The 20,683-nt window shown below is 50.7% G+C and overlaps 1 protein-coding gene across 2 annotated transcripts in view; it reads right to left on the reverse strand.

Annotated features, from left to right (window-relative positions):
• EPN2 (epsin 2) overlaps positions 1 to 20,683 on the reverse strand; it is a 42,622-nt gene that overhangs the window by 10,814 nt on the left and 11,125 nt on the right. For both annotated transcript variants that reach the window (XM_012660661.1, XM_012660662.1), the window contains 3 exons: positions 10,123 to 10,235; positions 8,535 to 8,627; positions 7,467 to 7,641 (listed from right to left, as the gene is read on the reverse strand). In XM_012660661.1, coding sequence (XP_012516115.1) covers positions 7,467 to 7,641; positions 8,535 to 8,627; positions 10,123 to 10,235 — 381 coding nt within the window. The remainder of the gene's footprint in view (positions 1 to 7,466; positions 7,642 to 8,534; positions 8,628 to 10,122; positions 10,236 to 20,683) is intronic.

Genomic DNA, 20,683 nt, shown 5'->3' on the forward strand with positions numbered 1-20,683 from the left:
ATGTTGGTATCAACAAGCTCTGGCGCGTAAGGGACCTGTTACTCCCATAGCCTGCACGGACAAAGCTGGTCACAGCACGGAATGCTTTGGATGTGATGTGGGGGACGCTGTGCATCGGGAAGAGAGTGAGACTGCAAGCCACACAAGCCGTGATGTGTCTTCAGGGCTGTCCAGAAGCAGAGAGGACGTGGGATGACCTGGGACCTTCCTCACCTCCCACTGATCAGCAGCACCTGTGAGAACAAGCGCACCTGAGGGGGGGCACCTACTATGGGGCCACATCCTCTTAGCTCAGCTATACCTGGAGGACACGGGCTGGGGAGCCTCACCTCAGCTTCCCCCACAGCTCTGACCACAGTGGGCATCTTCCCCTGGGCAGACAGCTACTGTCCTTTCCTTCTTGCCTCTGTTAGGGGACACGCCCCGGTTGCTTCTGTGCCCCCCTACCCCACTCCACCCAAAGAATACTCTGATTCTCCTGGGGAGAATTCTCAGCTGCTCCCAGTCATGGCCTGAGGGGAACAGGACCTGCCCTGTCAACAGGGGAGGCTTCTCACTGGCTAAAGGCAATCTGTAGGCCAGGTGCGGTGGCTCACACCTGTCACCCTAGCACTCTGGGAGGCCAAGGCGGGAGGATCACTCAAGGTCGGGAGTTCAAGACCAGCCTGAGCAAGAGTGAGAGAGACCTTGTCTCTACTAAAAATAAAAAGAAATTGGCTGGATAACTAAAAATACATAAAAAAAAAAAATTAGCCAGACATGGTGGCGCATGCCTGTAGTCCCAGCTACTTGGGAGGCTGAGGCAGAAGGATCGCTTGAGCCCAGGAGTTTGAGGTTGCTGTGAGCTAGGCTGACGCCACGGCACTCTAGCGCGGGCAACAGAGCAAGACTCTGTCTCAAAAAAATAAAATAAAATAAAATAAAGTCAAGTCAATCTGTAAAGTCCCCCCAATCCCAATCCCCCACTTCCAAACCCCAGAAATGGCACAGGAGCTGCAGAGAAATCCTGTCTATCCCCTGGGCTGTGTAGACAGGGACCATGAGGTTAGGCACCCAAGGTAGCCATCGTGCTTGCAGGAAGCAGAGCCTTGAGCTTCTGAGGCGGGGCAGGGGGCACCGGGTGTACTGCAAAGGGGATCTGAGTCTTGATGATCACCTCTCAGCCACTGTATCAAGCTGAAGGCACAGTTAACTATCTCCACCAAAGCTGCCTGCAATGCACTTCCTGACCAAATTGCCTCCTGACACTCTGTGGATGGGGGCTTGCTGGGAAGGTGCAGCCCCCAGCCTGTAGCCTCCATGCCGGCCCGTCACACAGCCCCCACCCGAAAGCCCCACAAGTGCTTACGTGAGACTGCTCCGCTCTTAAGAGTGTGCGCTCCAAGAGGACAGGGGCTGGGCCTGCTCTGCCCACCCTGGGACTGAACCTGACGCTCGGAGGGGCTTCGTCACTCACTCAGGACTGAGGGAGGAGAGGAGGGATCAAGGGCACCCAAGGCTGGAGAAGATGTTGCAGTCCATCTCCTCTGACCCCTTCAGAGTTCAGTGATCACTTCTTCTAGCACGTTGCAGGTAAAGGCCTGACCCAGGTGCTAGGTACCCATGCAGAGGAGAGCTGCCCCTCATCTCCGTCCCGACAGACTGAGTGGGATGCACTTGCCATGGTGCTCAGGGGCTGGTGGTTCTCAACCATGGTTGTCCCTGGGAAACTCTTAGGGATTTAATTAATAGTAAAATACTGACACCCTCCTCCCTCACCCCTGAATCTTGGGTGGGGGCTGAGCACTTGGATGTTTAGAAGCTCCTCAGGTGACTTGAATGGCAGCCAGGATGCGTGAGAACCACCAGGCTCAGGTGCACTCAGGCCCTCAACCAAGCGCTGCTCACAAGCGATGGCCCAGCTCGGACACACAGCCTGAGTGGACAGACGCCTGGCGGGGACAAGCCCTGACCTACCATGGAGTCATCTTGTCCTACTCAAGCAAGATTTGGTCAGTGGTTCCCAGGCTCGGCCCCAGGAGGGTCTCTGCCTGAGAGAGAGACAAGGCACGGCACCCGGTGAGCCAACCACACGCAGCCAGCCATGGCAGGGACGGGCAGGAGGTGTGCCTGAAGACAGGTGGCCACGTCCCCCTAAAAGGGGACATCTGAGCCATGTTTTCAAGAATAAATAGGAGTTTGCCAGGCAGACAATGAGACACAACAAAAGATGAGGCATTTAAGGGAATCTAGGCTGCCTGAGCCCCCCTGGACTCTCCTCAGCAGTCCCTGCCAGCCCAGGCCCCTCCTGGCCTCAGCCGCTGTACACACGTTGTGTGTGTGCACAAGTATAATTTGTTTTCTCACCTGGACATACTCTCAGCCAACGAGGTTCTAAGTGCAGTTTTCCCCAACATTGATAGGTTTACATCTTTAGAGTTAAAACAAAGTATCTGAACACTTCTGGAAGAATTCCTTCTACCAGAACTCCACGACACATGCAGCCTTATGCACCGCGTGGGCCTAAAGCTCTCTCCATGAGCTGGCACCACGCTGAGCTCCATCACCCGGGCTCCTAGGCGAGGCTTCCACACAAGAGCCTCACGCACAGTGCCATGCAATCCACCCTTAGATTATTCTAGAGCCTGTTTTGTGGACAATTCCAGTTATTTCCCATGGGCTTCCCCTTTAGAATCTGCTGAAATAATAACAACAGCATGGCCAAGAATTTTAAAAATCAGCAGCCTGCACTATGCACAATGTTGGTATCAACAAGCTCTGGCGCGTAAGGGACCTGTTACTCCCATAGCCTGCACGGACAAAGCTGGTCACAGCACGGAATGCTTTGGATGTGGAGTGAAGTATGTGCTCGATTCAAACCCTGGCCACCCCCAAATCATCCAGGTAACCGTGAACAAGCTCCTTAGCACTGGTGAACTCTGTCTGGTTTCCATTCCACAAGTGATACTGACAAACTATGTGTGTGCACAACACTCTGCAAACTGCTAGCCTCAATTCTGATTATGCAAATGGGCAAAGCCTCACAAACACAGGTAAACAGTCAAGAATAAATAGGAGTTTGCCAGGAAGACAATGAGACCCAACATAAAGACAAGGCATTTAAGGGAATGGCCAGTGTGACTTTCTTCTTCGCATTGTGCTAGGAAGTCATTGGAGGCCCCATGCTGTGGCACCTTGCTTTCTTCAAATGTGACTTGGGAACAAATAATGTTCCTTCCTCCTTCTTCGGGAGAGGGGCCAGCACAGGGGCTAGGGCACAGCCGGCCCTTGGGGAACACTTGCTGGCAGGGGAGGCACTGGGCGTGCCCTCTCCATCAATGGACAGTAGACCCATTGCAAAGCTTCTCTGTGCTCTCACCCTCCACATCCTCGGCAGGGGCCAGGCCATGCCACACACCCAATAAATAAATGCCTGTTGAAAGCTCGAGTGAATGAGAGGAAAGAGGATGGAACCAAGGTTCGAAAGATCAAGCAGCTTCCGGCCTCATCCTCTGTGGGCCCATTCACAGAGAGCATGTGTCCTAGTCGCCTCTCACCCACCAGCCTGGTTCACCCCGAGCCTCATGGATGAATATTTATGTGCACGGGAGGCAGTCAAAACTCAGGGGTCACAGACGAACTAAGCTGTGCAGGGGTCACCAAGAAGCCAGCAGCACCACCTGCTGCTGCTGGGGCGGAAGATGGCTCTGTCCCAGCCCGGGCGGTGGGCGGCTGAGCCAGCCAAGACCTTCTGAATCACCAGGCTGTGAGCCCTCCTCAGACCAGGTGGCTGCTTTGTGTGTCTGGAACAGAGGAGGAAGTGCCCCGCTGACCTGGCAGGCTCCAGACTCCCTCCTTTCAGCCCTGAGCATTTCCTCCCAGGCCACTTGGCCAAGCTGCCCCCAGTGCTGTTTGGAAAGAACTGGTAATGATAGGGCTCACTACCAATAGTGGCTTCCAAAACAGTGTTTCTTTTATCCAGAGAGTACAGCTAACAGTGCTATGGGAAGAGCCTCCAATCTTTCTAATTTATGAACACCTAGCAGGGCAGAGGGGTGGCCCTGAAAATGTCCACTATTGGATTTACTAGAGGCTAAACAGTAAATCTGACACCATGCTCTTGCTACAGGGCTGTGTCAACAGAACCTGGAAGGAAGGGTCTGTTAACATGCTTTGGCAAACTAGGAAGCTAGCATAGGGCCGTTGTCCTGCAGAGCTGGTTAACACCACCACTGAGAATTCTCACAAGAACACTGTGATTTTAATGTCTTTTTCTATTGAATGCAAAGTGTTGAAACTGCAAAACCACCTCTGTGTACAACACGGGCTGCTGAGTAAATGATGGTACAGCCATATATGATTCCAGTAGAGCCATGTTATTTATAGTTTCTGATGATGACTGGAAATGCCTGTGACATAATACAAATTGAAAATATATATATATATGTAAAATTATATGTATAATACAGCCTCAACTAAGCAAAAACATAATGCCCAGAAGAAGCCAGGAAGCAAACAAGCTAACATTTCAAAGATGGTTATTTCTCAATACTGCAATTTATGGTAACTTTTCCAGGACGTGCCAAGGCCACAGAACAACTTTGCAGCAGTCCAGGAGGTGTGATGAGTCCAAGATGTGGTGCCATAAGCACGGACCCTACTCCTAACTTGCTGTGTGACCCCAGAGCAATTAACAGTCTGCCTGGGCTTTGGTGGCCTGTCTCCTCCTCAAGTCACTGGTAAAATCACCAAGTGCATCAGAACCAAGGGGAAGGCCCAGGGTTGGGCAAGTGGCAAGAGACAGCAAATTGGTGGTCCACAAGCCCCATGTGGCCACCCTCAGAGAGATTTTGATTAGCCCCAATCATGTTCTTAATTTTTTTAATGTACTGCCAACATTTAAACATTAACGGATTTCAAAAATTCAGGTTTTGATCTTCTCTTTAAAAAACGGGATTCATAATAGCCAAAACGTGGGAAAATCGCAAATGTTCATCAACTGCTGCATGGATAAACAAAATGTGGTATATCCATACAATGGAGTATTATTCAGCCATCAAAAGGAAGGAAGGACACATGCCTCAATATGGATGAACCTTGGAAACATGATGCTAAAAGAAGTCAATCACAAAAGCTCATATATTGTATGATTTCATTTATATGAAATGTCCAGGACAGACAAACACAAATCCTGAGAGACAGAAAACAGATCAGTGGTTACCTGGAGCTGGGTACAGACTTTCTTTCTGGGGTGATAGAAATGTTCTGGAATTAGACAGCAGTGGTAGTTGTACAACATTGTGAATATGCTAATAACTACTCAACTGTCTACTTTAAAATGGTTAAATGGTGACTATTATCTCAATTTTTTAAAATTTGGAAGAGCAGACTACGTGGATGGCACCCCTGAGGGTGCTCAGCTGCCCTCCCGCCGGCCCTCCTCCCTGTGGCCTCCCAGGAGAATACCAAGCCCTGCAGGTGGCTCTGCTCCCACCCACCACGGAGACTCCCCAGCTCAACTGAGAGGGCTGGGTCCAAAGCATAGCCTTGTCCATAAGCCAAAGGAAGGGCTAGGCATTAACTTGGTCATTTAAAGAAACTAGGTATTTTGTCTCTCCTGGCCAGGAAAAACTCATCCCTGGTAAATATTAATCAAACAGTAAAAAAGGGTAAAGAGTAAAAACTAAGTCTTCCTCCCACAACCCTGACACCCACCAAGTGCTTCCCCAGAATCAACTGCTGACTCAGCAGAATCGAATCGCATTAAACTCACCTGGCTCCTAGGGCACTGAGAAAACTACACATCAGTTTAATGATCCATCGTACAACTTTGAAAGGGATCGAACAGTCTTTCCTAAAGAACATCCTATCCATAAATTAAGATGGCCATTACTTTATAGAAGAATCATTTTTCAGATTTAAAAATAAAGCCAAAGCCACTGTCGGGAAGGGCCTGCTGTCCCCAGGGTACCCCTGTCCCTGTGAGTGCTCAGCCAGACTATAACCACCACAGGCTCCCTGGGGCACAGCACACAGGCAATGAACTGTGTAAACCAACCTCCTAAGCAGCCCTGGAATTGGTCTTCAGTGAGAGAAAACCATGGGAAATTTTGCCTAGGGTTTGCCCCAAGGCCCAGGGGGCTCCTGCCAAAGCAGGTATGGGGCTGTGCCTGGGTCACAGAGGTCAATAGCAGCACCAAAGGGCAGCTGGGGCTGATGCTGTCTTCCAGACCAAGTCCATGCACTTGGCAAGGCTGTGACCTGGTCCCCCACCCTTCTCCCCTGTGGCCTGGTTTATACCAGGCGGGTTCCTGCACCTGCACCCACTCCACCATTCCATACCCTCTTGCCTTCGCACACACTAAGTCTCCTGCAGGGAACCCCCTGCCTGTCCGTGCCTGGCCACCTGCTGTTCCTTGGCGACTCAACAGAAGGAGCCCTCCTCTAAGATGCTACCTCACACCCTCTGGACTCTTGGGCTAAGTCTCACCCAGGATGCTTTTGAATGACTTCCACCGAGGCCTGGACTACACAGCACTGCTGTTCGCTGTCTGCACCTGACCAGGGCCTAGAAGGCATAGACCGTTACCTGTTCGTTTCAGGGCTCCTGCACAGCAGGACAGGGCCCAGCATCTGGTGCACTGCAGCAAACATCAGGGGATCCAAGCTGAATATGAAAGAAGGTTCTAGTGGGGGAAACAGGGACTCCAAGAGGCACAGGCAAGAAGCCACAAAATACACTATTCAAAGTTCCTAGACACAGAACCTGTGGGTCAGTCTGGCCGGCACGGTTCAAAGCAGGGCTGTCAGGCTGGGAAGCCCTCACAAAGCCTGGTAGGCCAAGCTCCTACTCAGCAATTAAGAAACTCATGGGCCCAAGATCATTACCCAGATCAAACCTGTTGTTTATCATGCCCATGTTTTGAATTTCCACAAATTCTCTTAAATTTTGCACTAAGCCAAACTTTAAAATATTCATTTAGCCTATTAAAAACTGACTTTCTATTACTTTAACAAGTAACAAGAACTATAGCAAATGTATCCTCTGTCCATTAGCAGTGGTGGTAAGCACATCACAATTTCCAGCTAATTACAGCAACTTGATTTGGATGTTTCACGCTGTGTATTACAGTTTCTTAAGCTGGGTGCTGGGTGCAATTCTGAGGCTGAGAGAGTTGAAATGTGTCAAGAGAAGGGATGTGTCCCAGAGAAGGGACAAGTCACTTCTGATACATGTGGTGTGAGACAGAGAGCAAATCAGCTTTCCCTCTACCAAAGCAGAATACCATTCAAAACAGAAACAGAATGCTGTGCCACCATCCTCAGAGAGGAGGGCAGGGCCTGTAGGATGCCCACCGAGGACTGGAGGAGCCTGGACACCCACCACAATCGACCAGACCTGACCAGATGAGAGACAGCAAAAGCACTGCACGGGCCCCTCACCCACCCAGCAGGCAAGCATGGGAGACCAAGGATGGGGCCTTTACCGAACGATGGCCAGGGATCCGAAGTGCTCTCAGGAGCCGCTGGCCCGCCCCAGGGGTTGGTCTGGCTAGCTGAGGAAGACGGGCCCCAGGGCTCTGCTTTCTGGGCAGCAGGGCCTGAGCTGGGGAGAGCATCCATTAAATCCAACAGAGTGGTCTGCTGTGGGTGGGAGCCATGCTTTAAGACAAAGAGAAGGGGACAGGTTTTACTTTGCTACAGTTATCACAAATACCCAGGCACTAATCCTAAATATCGCCCACACCTCTCCCTATGCTGAGGCCCCTAGGAAGGGCCAAGAGCAACTTGGAAACCGAGCCGCACCCGCTCCTGCCCCACCCCGCCAGCTTCCCCAACATTCCAGCCTCCCAGCCTCCCAGGACCGCCCAGGCTCCAGCCACACCAAGCTATTTACTGTTTGCCAGATGCCCTGTTGGCTTTCACACTGCCCTCGGGATCTGCAAACACCTCCAGGCTAACGTGGGCTTTTGCTGGGGCTGGAGCCACCCTCCAGAACCCATTCGGGCCAGGCCAGCCCTCCTGGGGGCTGTCCCGCCCTCTCCATCCCAACCCCCCCCCCCACCGGAGCCCTCTGGCTATGGTGTGAAGGGGTCTGTCTCTTGACTCCACAGTAACAAGCTTGTCGGGAGCACAGCCACGGCCTGGTTGCCTCTGTGTAAAAGCAGAGGAAGCTGCACCCAGAGTATGGAGATGACAGCGATGCAGACCAGCACTTCTAGGCATGCCTTTCCAGGGATATACTCCAAAGCACTTGCATTCGGCTTATTTACCAGCCGCCCGAGCCATGGGGACGGGCACTATCATTGCCTTTACAGAGGAGGGGACAGACAAGGCCAGCTCGGGTGTGTTTTCAGACAAGGTGTGTTTTCAGACAAGATAAGGCGCATTCAGGTGTGTATTCAATTGCAGTCTCACCTGCTGTTGCTCACCTCGGGCATGCGTCACTTGTGGAGGTTGGGGGACTCACCGTGCATCCCAAGAGGCAGGTTAGGCGGGGGCCGGGGGGAGATGTTTCGGCAACAACTAAGGTACAGCATCAAACAAGCTCTTACCTCTTTCTTTTTTGGAACCTTAACTGTGTCCCTTCGGCTTTCCTCCAGGGCCATCTGCAATCTGAGGTCATCACCCCGCCTGAGGCGTTCTTCCTGCACAGGGACAATGAGAGCTTGAAGCTGATGGTAACTGCAGTAACATCACTGCACAGAACAAGTCCCACTGGCCAGCAACAGGAAATGCACATTGCATCGTGCGTTATTTCAAAGGAAGATTTAAAAACAACTTGTAAACACAATGACTTTCCCATCCCAAACGTGTGGAGTCAGAAGGCTCCTGGCTCACTGCGCCTCTTGTGACCTCAACCCCTTGGGGTCGCACCAGGGAGACTGTGCTTCATCTAAAATATATTTTTCTCAAAATGAAAATGGCTTTGTAATTCTTTCTACTTATAGAAACAATATGTCTCCTTATAAAACACAAATCTGACAATCCAGAAAGGAATTAGAAAGAGGTGAAAACCACGTATCATTCCGCCTCCCACTCTGCTTCCCGAAAATGACTACATATTTCTATGATTCCTAACAGAAGTGATTCATTATATTTATTTGAGGCAAAGTCACTATATGCAAAAGACAGGGTTGTACTAGCTTTTATATAATATAATGAATATAAATAAATATATTCCTTATATTTTATTATAAATATTAACCAAAATGGTCTCAAACCGTCCATCCTTCTCTGTGTGCTCAGTGGACACTCCCGGGTGCCTTATTCCTAGGTGCTGGCCCCAGAGCCACGAGGACAGAGTTACTGTGTCAGGTTCCCACTGCAGGGACAGAGAGGTCATGAATGAAGCTGTCCATTGCTACTGAGCTTTAGGATATTGCCAGTTACAGACACACAACCTTACAATACTCAGAGCTAACTCTCCCTAATATTTCTCTGAACACCAGCTTCTAAATGGGAGGAACCCGAGCCCAGCTCCATCTACCCTTTTTAACTAAAGGTCAGTGGAGACAAATCTGACAAATGCAACCAAAGAGATATTTCTACAGTCACTTTGATCACTCCTTTCCCTCCTCCCACGTTTTAAAGTAACACATGCTTCATAAAGAAAAATGGGAACTGAAAAAATCAAAAGTACACATACTTCTGTCATCGAAACATAAGCACTCTTGTTTCCTGGAGCATTTCCTTCCAGCCTCTGTTTCTCTGCGCATCTCCTGCTGCAGCTCACCAAAGTGCCTTGGCCAGGGTTGGGCCACTCCTGCCCCACGGGCCTGCACCCCAGCGCCCATCCCACACACTACCCTTCAAGAAGCTTGTGCGCTGAGCGCACTTGGGGAGAGCCCAGATGCTCACTGGGTCTGCACAAGTATTTCTGGGAAGCGGTTTTGACTGGTTTCCTCCCCTGGCAACAACTTCCCCAAAAATCTTCCTTAGACATAACTTTGCATGGGACCCCTCCCTGACTGGGGGCAATGTGTGACAAGGACATACCTGTGGCAACACAAAGTGCCATCTTGGCAAGCACATCCAAAACATTTTGAAGACAGGGCTGGGTGTGCCATCATCCTCCCTGGGAACCACCCTCTGCCCCCTGACAGGCAGTCACTGTGGTGCAGACCTGCCCAGGGCGCTGACCTGCTCAGCCACTTCTCTGCTCATGGCAAGTGCCAGCTGCAGCTGAAGCTCCTCTTCTCCGCTAGTCTGGGGCCGGGCTTGCTCCAGCTCAGACGACACCCTCGGTGAGGTGGCTGTAGGGGAAGGCAAAGTTACCATATGCAAAAGACAGGGTAGTTCCAGCTCACACCCAGCAGTTTACTGGTCAGAACCACAACCCACTCCCATCTCAAGTCTGGCAACAGCCCACCAATGCAGGCAGAGGATAGGAAAGGTCTGTAAATGTTTCAAGGTTAAAATCAAGTGACAGTCAAATGTGACTTCACAACTACATAAGCCACATGTTGCCGACTCAGAAGATGCCTTTGGGTATGTAGCCCTCTCCAGGATGAGAAGCTCAGTCTTCACTGCAGATCTGCACTGCTCCAAAGAGAAGACCTAACTCAAAGACCCAAAGTATAGTTCTTGAAAAGCTGGACCAAAGAGCATCCTTCACACAAGTGCAGGGCACCCTGGGGACCAAGGACTCCATTAGGACGCAACTACATTTAAGAGTTGCACTTTGCTCTCGCAGTGTTAAGAACCCTGGAAAACAAAGCCCGCTCATTTCTGCAGTGACCCTGAACACTTCTGTTTTCAGGGTCACATTGTACACTGACTAGAAACGAATGCAGACAAAAATGCAGACACACATGCAGACATTTTTGCTCTAAGTGCTCAGCTAATTTAAATACTTATAAGCAGCTCCTGGAAAGACAGTTTTTTGGTTTTTGGTTTTTTTGAAGGGATGAGATGTGAATTCCTAGCTAATGTAACAAACCCCAAATGAAGGAGTCTTTACAATCACACCATAATCCAGCTGGGCCTCCCCCCATGGGAAAATACTGGGGCTTACACAGCTATTAGGAAGTTTTATGGATCAGGGAATCTAGATGCCTCCAGAAATTAGATGTAGAGCTTTGGGAACATGTACTAAGTGTGTGCCCACCTCTGCCCCATCCCAAGAGAGTGTCCACAGCTCCTCTAAAATTCTTAGAGCAAGGCCTGCCCTCTGAAGAGGTTTGGAGCCACTGCCTTGGATGGTTCTTCCCTCTGGGCCTTTGTGCATATTGTTGCCTCAGCTCACCCACCCCTTCCTCCTCAGTTTTCAGAGCTCAGCTTTCGCCACCTGGTCCTCCAGGACAGCCCTCCACCCTGAGGCTGAGTCAGACTCTGGACCTCCCTCTTGAAGCATTCACCCCTGGCCGGCAAGGCCCTGTGGGTGGATGCTTGCATGCACAGACAGATGCAGGCAAGGATGGATGGATGGATGGACAGATGAAGAATCCAACTGTATGGCTAATGAGCAGTTGTTTTAAAATGTTCTAATTATGTATTAGTCTACTTCTCTCAATACGTCCATTCTAGCACACCTAATATCAGGATTCACTCAGCTAAATGTTGCTTATGCTAAATCTCCAATCTAAATCTGTTTCTTAAGGTTTGCCTCTTTGGGAAAAAGTAAAAGACTGGGAATGATTCCTGACAAAGGAGGTTTCCAGATGGCTAGGCCCTGGCTACAGTGAATAAAACAGGAAAAGAGGCCTAAACACAGCTCAGGCCACAGAAGTGACCCACAGAAGAATCAGGGAGGCGCAAAGTAGCTGCTTCTGAGCACAGGGCTAAGGCGGGGTGGGGCAGGGGACTGGGACCTTCTCTACATTGAGACGTTGCCAAAGCAGAGGCATTTTTAAAAATTTTAAATGAGATTTTAAAATTTTTAAATGAGGTTTTTAAAAACACACAAAACATATAGCAATAAAGTTTAATTTGGAACAATCCTGTGGCGTGAAGCACAATGTGTTTGCTGTGATTTATTGTCATCCAAAGAACCATCAATAAAAAAGCCAGCAACCAATTGCCTCATAAGTCTCTGCCAATTGCACGGATAGGTCAAAGCACAAAAACAGTGCTGCAGTTATAAAAAAGCACAAATGTATTTTTTTTTTTTTTTTTGAGACAGAGTCTCACTGTATTGCCCGGGCTAGAGTGAGTGCCGTGGCATCAGCCTAGCTCACAGCAACCTCAAACTCCTGGGCTCAAGCGATCCTCCTGCCTCAGCCTCCCGAGTAGCTGGGACTACAGGCATGCGCCACCATGCCCGGCTAATTTTTCTATATATTTTTAGTTGTCCAATTAATTTCTTTCTATTTTTAGTAGAGATGAGGTCTCGCTCTTGCTCAGGCCAGTTTCCATCTCCTGAGCTCAAACAATCCGCCCGCCTCGGCCTCCCAGAGAGCTAGGATTACAGGCGTGAGCCACCGCGCCCGGCCAAATGTATTTTTCTAAATAAAATCAAGTCGAATCCCATCCTAGTGCATCATCCCAATTATATTTTACAAAGCATTTCTTTAGAAATAAAGCTAGATGGCAATGAAAGTCCTCAAATCCATCTTAACAATCTGATATCTTAATAATTCACCAAAACAAAAAAGTATTTTGTTGTTGTTGGTTTTGTTCCCAAACCTCGCCTATGCCAATCAGAATACTCAGTTTGGGCTTACTTGTGCTCAAGAAGCAAAGATGTTGCCACCCGCATTGAAGGGGACAAAGGAAGCCAGGCAGTTTGGGGGACTCTCCCTTCCAAAGCATTAACCACTACTCCAGCCGCCTGTTCCCAGTCTCTTTCCTGATAAATAATCTCTGAGGCTTGGTTCCCAAGACCCTCAGTTTGTAACACAGCATCTCTGACTGACATCCTCCATTTACCACCAAAGGGCAATCTGGAGTGAATGAAGTAGAAGGCCCTAATAGCCTACCCCATCCCACAAAAAGCGCTCTGGAAAATGAGTCCCATCCCGGCAGGGAAGCTGCCACTGGCTTCACTGCCACAGCGCCTGACCCAGCCGGGCGAGGAGGGGATGGCACAGGGCTCTGTACAGGGCCTGCCGGGGAAGGGGGCCTCCAGCTGCTGGCCAGACTGGCTTCCAGTGCAAACGGACACGTTTGTGTCTACCACACCTGATGCTGTTAGAATAAGGCGCAGCCGGCACAGCCGGAAATAGCTCACCACATCAATGTGGAAACCAAAGACAAAGGGTATTCCCCTGAACACTGTGGTTTTCATAAACGGATGTACAGCTCTCAGTTCCGCAGATGGCAGAATTCACAGCCACCACCCCTGAATATCAGCTGAGCTACACACAGCGGATCTGAGCTTCGAGGCAGGGTTCCAGCATAGACATTCTCGCCTCAGTGACAGCAACTCAGCCCACAAAGGGCCTCTTGTGCTCACGCACATGACAGTGAACACAGATGTTGTTGTGAGACAGGCCTGAATGCACCCTTCAGACCACCTGAGCCTGGCCCTGGCCCTGCTCTGAGTATATGAAGGTTCACAGCTCATAGGGACCAAGGCAAAAGCAAGTGCCCCAGGGATGTGCCACTCTCCCAGCCACTCTCTGGAGGGAAGAACAGGAATTGTTAGCTCAGGCTCATCACTAAGTAGCATCAAATGCACACGGGATTCTCCCACCACTAAGGCACCTTCTGTATTACGAACGCCACTGGAAGAGCTCCAAGTCTTCACTGCTGTGGCCAAGAACTCTAACCACGGCGGGCCTCATTTCCACCCTTTCCAGTCTGTTACATCGGCTGAGAGAAAGCCTCGGAAGAGGCTGAGCAAGGCGGCTAGAAAAGCCCAACATTTCCCTCAAAATACAGCCCAACGTGAAGACCAAGAAATTCCTCCCTGCTCAGACAGATGAGTCTCCCCCATTCAACTCCGCACTGCCTGCTCCAGGGACTGCCCTGGCAGAACCTGGGTGCCTGTACCCTGTCTGGAGGAGGGACCCTCTTTCCCAAACATGCTCCTAAAACAAAGACCAGAAGATTTTCTAATAAAGATACTTCAGCAGGCTGATTTCAAGTAATATAAAGCAAGGCAATCAACTTGGTAGAAAAACAGGAAATCGCCTATTATCAGCTACATTGTGCAATTTTCCTAGAAAGTACTGAAGCAGCATCTGCCAATCACATCACGATGATGAAAGGGACCAGATACAATACACAGGACATGACTTTATCATCAAATGGCTCTGTGTGGAGACCAGCACGACTTCTGGTATGTGAGCCTTACACGGACTCCGTGGAGCAGGCGGCCGGGAGCCTGGTCTGGTGATGATGGGCACATAGGCATGTCTGCTAACTCAGTGAGAATGCAAGGTTGCTGGGCCTGGGGACCTGAGGACACCCCATGTGGGCCCAAGCACTGCTGCCACCACGTATGCCCTGTGTGTGTCAGCTGAGGGGAGACCAGGTGTGGAGAGAACACTGAATGGACAAATCCCGTCTTCATCACTGACCAGCACTGGGACATCTGACAGCCTTACCTCTCTAAGCAACTGCTGCCACATCTGTGAAATGGAGACAGCAGGGCCTGTGGGAGGAGGGAACAAGCTGACCTATAAAAGGGGTCAGGAGTGTGGGGATGCAGCTGGCTGTCCCCCACAGATTCCAGCCCTGCCCCAGTCGGTCACCCTATCCTCCATCAGTGACCACCAGACCACTTGGAGCTGGAGCTCTGTCAGGCACCCCCACCTTCCTCCTCACACACAGAAAACCTGGCCCCTCCCGGGCCTCTGAGCTACAGGCCTGCAGCTCTGGTGGGGGCTGGGCTCTTTCTGCCGGGTTGGTGTCCTTCGAGGGAGGGGCTGGGGAGCGCTGAGCCCAGGCCTGCTGAGGGCCAGCTCTCACCATCCAGTGACATGTTCTCCTGTCCAGGCAAGATCCATCTTCATTACTGAATGGCAACAAAGCACATACTGGGTCTTCCCCAATACGGTGACATCTTCCTGTGGTTCCCTGGGCCACGTCCCGCATCAGTGATGACCTCAGCCACTAAGGACACTCCTGCCCAGTAGCCGTGGCCTGAGCTGAGCAGAGGCTTCTGAACACAGAAGATGCTCCGGGGCTCTCACTTTTGGGCCCACGGGGAGGAGCAGAAAAGACTGCTTTTAGTCGAATGAGGTAAATTATGAGAAAATAAACTCAGATTATCTGAGGTAACGCTAAAAAAAGGAATATAAATACACGGTGAAAAGGCCAAAAGGGTGCAAAATAAGAAAGGCACCAAAGCACAACCACAGCCAGATCATTGTCCAGCTGCAAGGCAGATGTGACTTTACAACAGAGGGACAAATCTCAAAGCCACCTTGAGGTGTAGCCAGCACTGGCACCACCATGGTGGGACAGGCTGCCTACATCATGCCACCACCCATGACTGTCCCAGCAAAACACTGACATGCATGGAATCCAGGCCCTAAGTGTGATTCCTGGTTCACAGGAAGTTCAGGCCAAGGATCGGGCTGAGCACGGCAAGGAGTGGCAGACAGACAGCCCCAGGATGCTCTGCAGGATGACCGGCCCAGTCCCCTTAGTGTATCAGGGCCCTGAGGAAAAGGGAAAGCGCGGCACTGAGACAGACTACAGGGGCAGGATGACCAGACACAGCCCCACGGTCCTGGGGTGCTCTTGCCTTAGACCAGCGTCGAGACAGTTTCAGGACAGCAGGCACAATCTGACCGGGGCCTGGGCATTCTGTTATTGGTACTGATAATCACTGATTTTGTGAGGTATGACAGTGTGATCTCCAGGAAGAGAGGTACGCTGGAGTATTTAGGGGTGGAATGGGATGATGTCCACAGTTTATTCTTACATATTTCAGTACAAAAGGAAGCAAGAGCCACTCCTCTCACCCCGCCCCAGTACCCTGCCCAAAGGAAACAACTGTTCACATTTTCTTGTGCTTCTGTGTGTGAGTGCAGTGGCACACCTCCTCCCGGCACGTCCCACAGTACCCCCTGACATTCTTCTACTACCTGGGCCTCCCCAGGCTGAGTGGTGTTGGCCTGAGAGAGGCAGCCCCATGTGGCGCGTGAGAGCACAAGCCCTGCAGTCCCCACGCCTGGGCTTAAATCCAGGCTCTGTGGATTCTTATTGTGTGACCTTGGCCCAGGTGATTAAGCCCTCAGTGCCTGTTTTCTCACCTGCAGAGTGGAGACGAAATACCTTCCTCGTCGGGTTACCATGTAAAACCACATGCCACCTGCACGACACTCACTAGTCTCTCAACGAGCCCCCGTCTGTGAGGGTTCCTGCCCCTCTACAGACCAGGGCTGGGGCCACCTAGACGGGGAGAGGTGAGTCTGACCCTGAAGGTCTTGCTCTTCATGATCAACCCTCTCCACAGATGAGGGAACCCGGCCCAGAGAGGGTGAATGGCTTGCTACTCAGAGCTGCCCCGTGGCAGGATAAGAACTCGGAGCCAGGACCCAGGACCCAGGACCCAAGTCCCACACTTGCTCGGTTTAGCCCCTTAATCGGCTACACTTGTGCACACAATCCCATTCCAGGCCTCCTCTAGGTGTGAGGAAAGTCTCTGTTCTCACGAGCTTGTTCTCTAGTAAGGAAAGACCACAAACAAATTTAAAAGGCAGGGACTGGCAGGAAGCAGCAGGGTAAGGATAGCTTGCCGGGCTGTGTTTGGGAAGGGACAGGAGATGCTGGAGCCCTGGGAAGCTGGGGAGGGTGGGGGAACTTCTGCTCGAGCGGAGGGTGCGGAGGGTGCCCGGGGTGCATAATGGAAGCGCTGAGGGGGCTCGCGGCTGAGCGGAGCAGTGATGCCATCTGACTGGGCCAGAGGGCAGCAGTGGAAGCCTGGGCCAGAATAGTAGCTTTGAAGGAGATGAGAAGCGGCCAGAGTCTGAACGCATTTACTTCAGAGCCTGTTACACCTGGAGATGCTTCTGAACCACCTGGCCGCCTCACAGCTCCTGCACAGCAGGGTGTGGCACTGCGGGGGGTGTAGACTCACCACCTGCAGTGCTCTCTTCCCACTGGGTGTTGTGGGCAGAACTGGGCGCCCCCCCCAAATATGCTTAAGTCCTGATCCACCTCAGAACATGACCTTATTTGTAAATAGATGTAATCAGTCAGGATGAGGTCACACCAAAGCAGAGTGGGCCCTGAATCCAGTACGACAGGTGTCCTTGTAAGGGGAGAAGGGACCCAGAGGCACAGACACAGGAGGGAGAACACGAGGGACCATGGAGGCAGAGACTGGATAGAGACTGCAGTGACACAACTGCCAGCCAAGTAACCCCTGACCCTGCTCACCCTGCCATCCCCTGGGCACCTACCAGGCTGCACATCAGGCTCTTTCCTGCCTTGGGCCTTCGCCTGCCCACGCTGCTCCCTCGGCCTGTGCACTCTCCCTGCAGTCCTCACCTGGGAAAGCGAAACGCATCCTGATCCCCAAGTGTCAGCTCAGTGCCACCCTCTCAAAACACGTTCTCCCTGGATGTGCGGTCAGGCCGGTCTCTGACCAGAGTGGGGGCTCGACAGGGCAGGGGGCTCACAGCCCCTGACTTGCCAGCACCGCAGCAGGCCTGGCACACAGCGAGCACTCGGTGGGGCAGCTGGATGGGCCTGGCCTACAGCCTTCATCATCTGGAACGACACGTTTACACTGCTCTCCTGCATTCAGCTTCTGCCTTCCCGCATGGCTGCAAGCGCTAGGAAGGCAGGGACCATATCAGCTTTGCTCCGGGCACAGAGTGGGCCCTCTAACATCTATCGGCTAGTGTTCAAGTTTAGTTTCTGGCTGTAATTTCCTCATCACGACTCTGTGATCTGGGTACTGCTGACTCAGTTTACAGACAAGGAAGCTGAAACCTATGGAGAAGAAGGCAGAGCCCCAACAGTGTGGCCACATTTAAACCCCAACACAGAGCTGGTGATGGGGATGCGGGAGGGTAAAGCAGAGACCAAAGGCAGTCAGTCCTTACACTTGTCTGCATGATTCAAACCCATCACCAGTCAGAAATAAAAATGCAAGTTTGTGCTGTTCTCTCTGGGCTACAGATTAAGCTCTCTTCGCTGTGAGAGCACCAGCTCGTTGGGGAGGAAGGGATGGCCTGACCAAAACACGAAGCAGCTTTTTCTTCCACTGCCACTTCCCCAGGGTCCTCTGGTTCCTGATGCTTCTGTCCACAGTGACAGTAACAAAGCTACAGTCCGTCCTGCTCTGGGTGGAGCACTGGGGGGCCCAGGCCCACCTGCGGCCTCCCCTGGAGCCATCCCCAAGTCTCCAAGCAGGAAGGAAAATGGAAGGAGGGGGCGCTGACGCCCACGCGGTGCCAGCAGAGGGGAGCGAGCACAAAGCGAGGTGGGAGCTTCAACAAAGACAACATTTATCTCTTTTTAATCCAATCATAAACTTAAAATAAAGTATTTAAATGTCTATAGCAGTTTCTTAGAATAATACTACAAACAAGAAACTCATTTTTAAAATGAGTATTTTGATAGTAATTTCCATCTATTAAATTGGCAACAATCGTTTTAAAACAGCTGTGCCCGCTACGCGTCCAGGGGCTACCAACTGAGCACCCTCACCCGCCTCTGGAGGCACAGTCTGTTTGGAAGGCATCGCAATGCTTCAAGGACAGAATGGCATCCATACACTTTTCCCATTAATCCCACTTCTGGGAATTCTACATTGAAGAAATAATCCAAAGAATCCATTTTTTTTTTTCCAAAGAATCCTTTAAAAAAAAAAAAAAAAAGCTTTCTGCACAAAGAAGTTTGCCACGGCGTTACTCGCACCGGTGAGAAGCCAAGAACTGACAGTGGGAGCGGAAGAAGAGGTGCTGCGCCCTCCTGGAGCGTCCCCTGTGCGAGGTGCACGCCAGGCGCACACATCAGCACATGTGAGTCACACCATCACCGGGAGAGAACACCAGAGTTATGCCCCTCTTACAGATTCCAGGACTTAAACTTGGAGAAGTTAAGCAACCTGCCCAGGGTTTAACCTTCGAAATTCAGTTTAACTTTGTAGCAATATAGAAATGCATATAGAGAGGTAGATAAAAAAAAAAAAAAAAGAGTGGGTAACTCCTATTTCTCACAGGAATCCAGTGGTAAGGAGTCGGCTTCGAGGCACCCTCTGTGGCCAAGGGCACAGGAGCCACTGCTCCCGCACTCACAGCCTGGCCCTCCACTCACCTGCGCTCTGCAAAGCCTGCCCCCACCGGCCCCCACCGCAGGCACCACACAGGGCACTGTCGGTATGTCTGCCCCTCCTGAATGGGGCCCGCCAAGGACAAGGTCTACCAACAGATCCCTCAAAGCTTAGGGACAGGCCCTGCCACACATGAGCACAAAAATGAACAGATAAATGAATGTTTCACAAAATATGCTTGGAAAATGTCACGTGGTTATTAATCACATGTCCATAATGCTGTTATATTTTCTGTATAACATAAGACGTTAGATCTGTTGTGTTTTCATGGAACACTGTTCAGACCTGTATTCAGACTGGTCCGCACAGTTGCCTTTTGGGGAAGTGGGTCTTGCCCGAGCCTCCAGTTCCTCTCCAGATTAAGAACTGCTTGCTCTGCTCACAGGACTGCCACGACAAAACTGCACAACTAGAGGCTCACAACTGCCTGTGGTCACAGTCTGGACAACCAGGACCCTGTCACCAAAAATTGCTGGGCTGCTCAGTATGAATACAAGGAGTAACTGGCAGTCCAGCGGCAGGGCAAGGATGAGTTAGTAATCTTCACCCAGTGAAAAGCCATGTGTAGCTGTTAAAATGTTTACAGGGTTGTTCAGGAACCATAGAAAATGCTTCTGATACAATGTCACCAGACAGAAAGCAGAGATGCAAAGTTATGTTTACAGTGTGAAAAAGAAAGTACTTAGGAAAAAAGTCCAGAAGGAAACATACTACTAAATGGACAACAGTTGTCTCGTGTAATAAGATTACAAGATACTTTTTTCTTTTTTTTTTTTTTTTGCATTTTCTAAACTATCATGACTGGAAATACATTACTTTTATAATGAAAAAACTAGCAGAATTACTGATTTCGTGCCCACATCACACTCACCTGTCAGAGTTGGAGGAGCAGGTCACTGAACAGACTCGTCGCAAGGGCACTGGCTGTCCCACTGAGAGCTGGGACTAAGCTTCCCGTTAGCAGTCAGCAGGAGGAGACCAATTCAATTTACAACGTCAATTTCCAAGCCACAGAAAGTAGGAGTGTCGCCTGCTGCCTGTAACTTTGTACAAGGGCACTGCTACTGGCCATCAGTTGAAGGGAGGGGAGGAAGAATCCTTCAACTGAGTAAGGCCTGACCTGGTACCTACAGCCCCCAGCACACTGCAGTCACCACCCCTGTGCTGCCCAGGGCCACCCCAGAGGTTCCAATTTGAGAGGTGTGGCCAAGGGTGTGACTCAGGCTTTGGGACATTTGGGGACATTTAAAGGCTCCTAGACAGCCAGCTTAAGAGTCAGTGGCTTAGGGAAAAGACAAAAGGCAACTAGCAAAATAAGGAGCAGCATTTTATTGCTAAACAAAACAACTATGAATCACAGTGTTGCTAAACACAACTTCAAAGCATCTAGAACCACACAAATATATTAAATGTTCCTATATTTCTAGAAAAGCCCTCAAAATGTATTTTCAAAAGACTAACGCTCATGCCTGGGGCAGGTATCAACAGAGATGAGCACATCACATGAAAATACCACCACGTGGC

This window comes from Propithecus coquereli, unplaced genomic scaffold (assembly GCF_000956105.1).
Source record: "Propithecus coquereli isolate 6110/MARCELLA unplaced genomic scaffold, Pcoq_1.0 Scaffold672, whole genome shotgun sequence".
NCBI classification, from domain to species: Eukaryota; Metazoa; Chordata; class Mammalia; order Primates; family Indriidae; genus Propithecus; species Propithecus coquereli.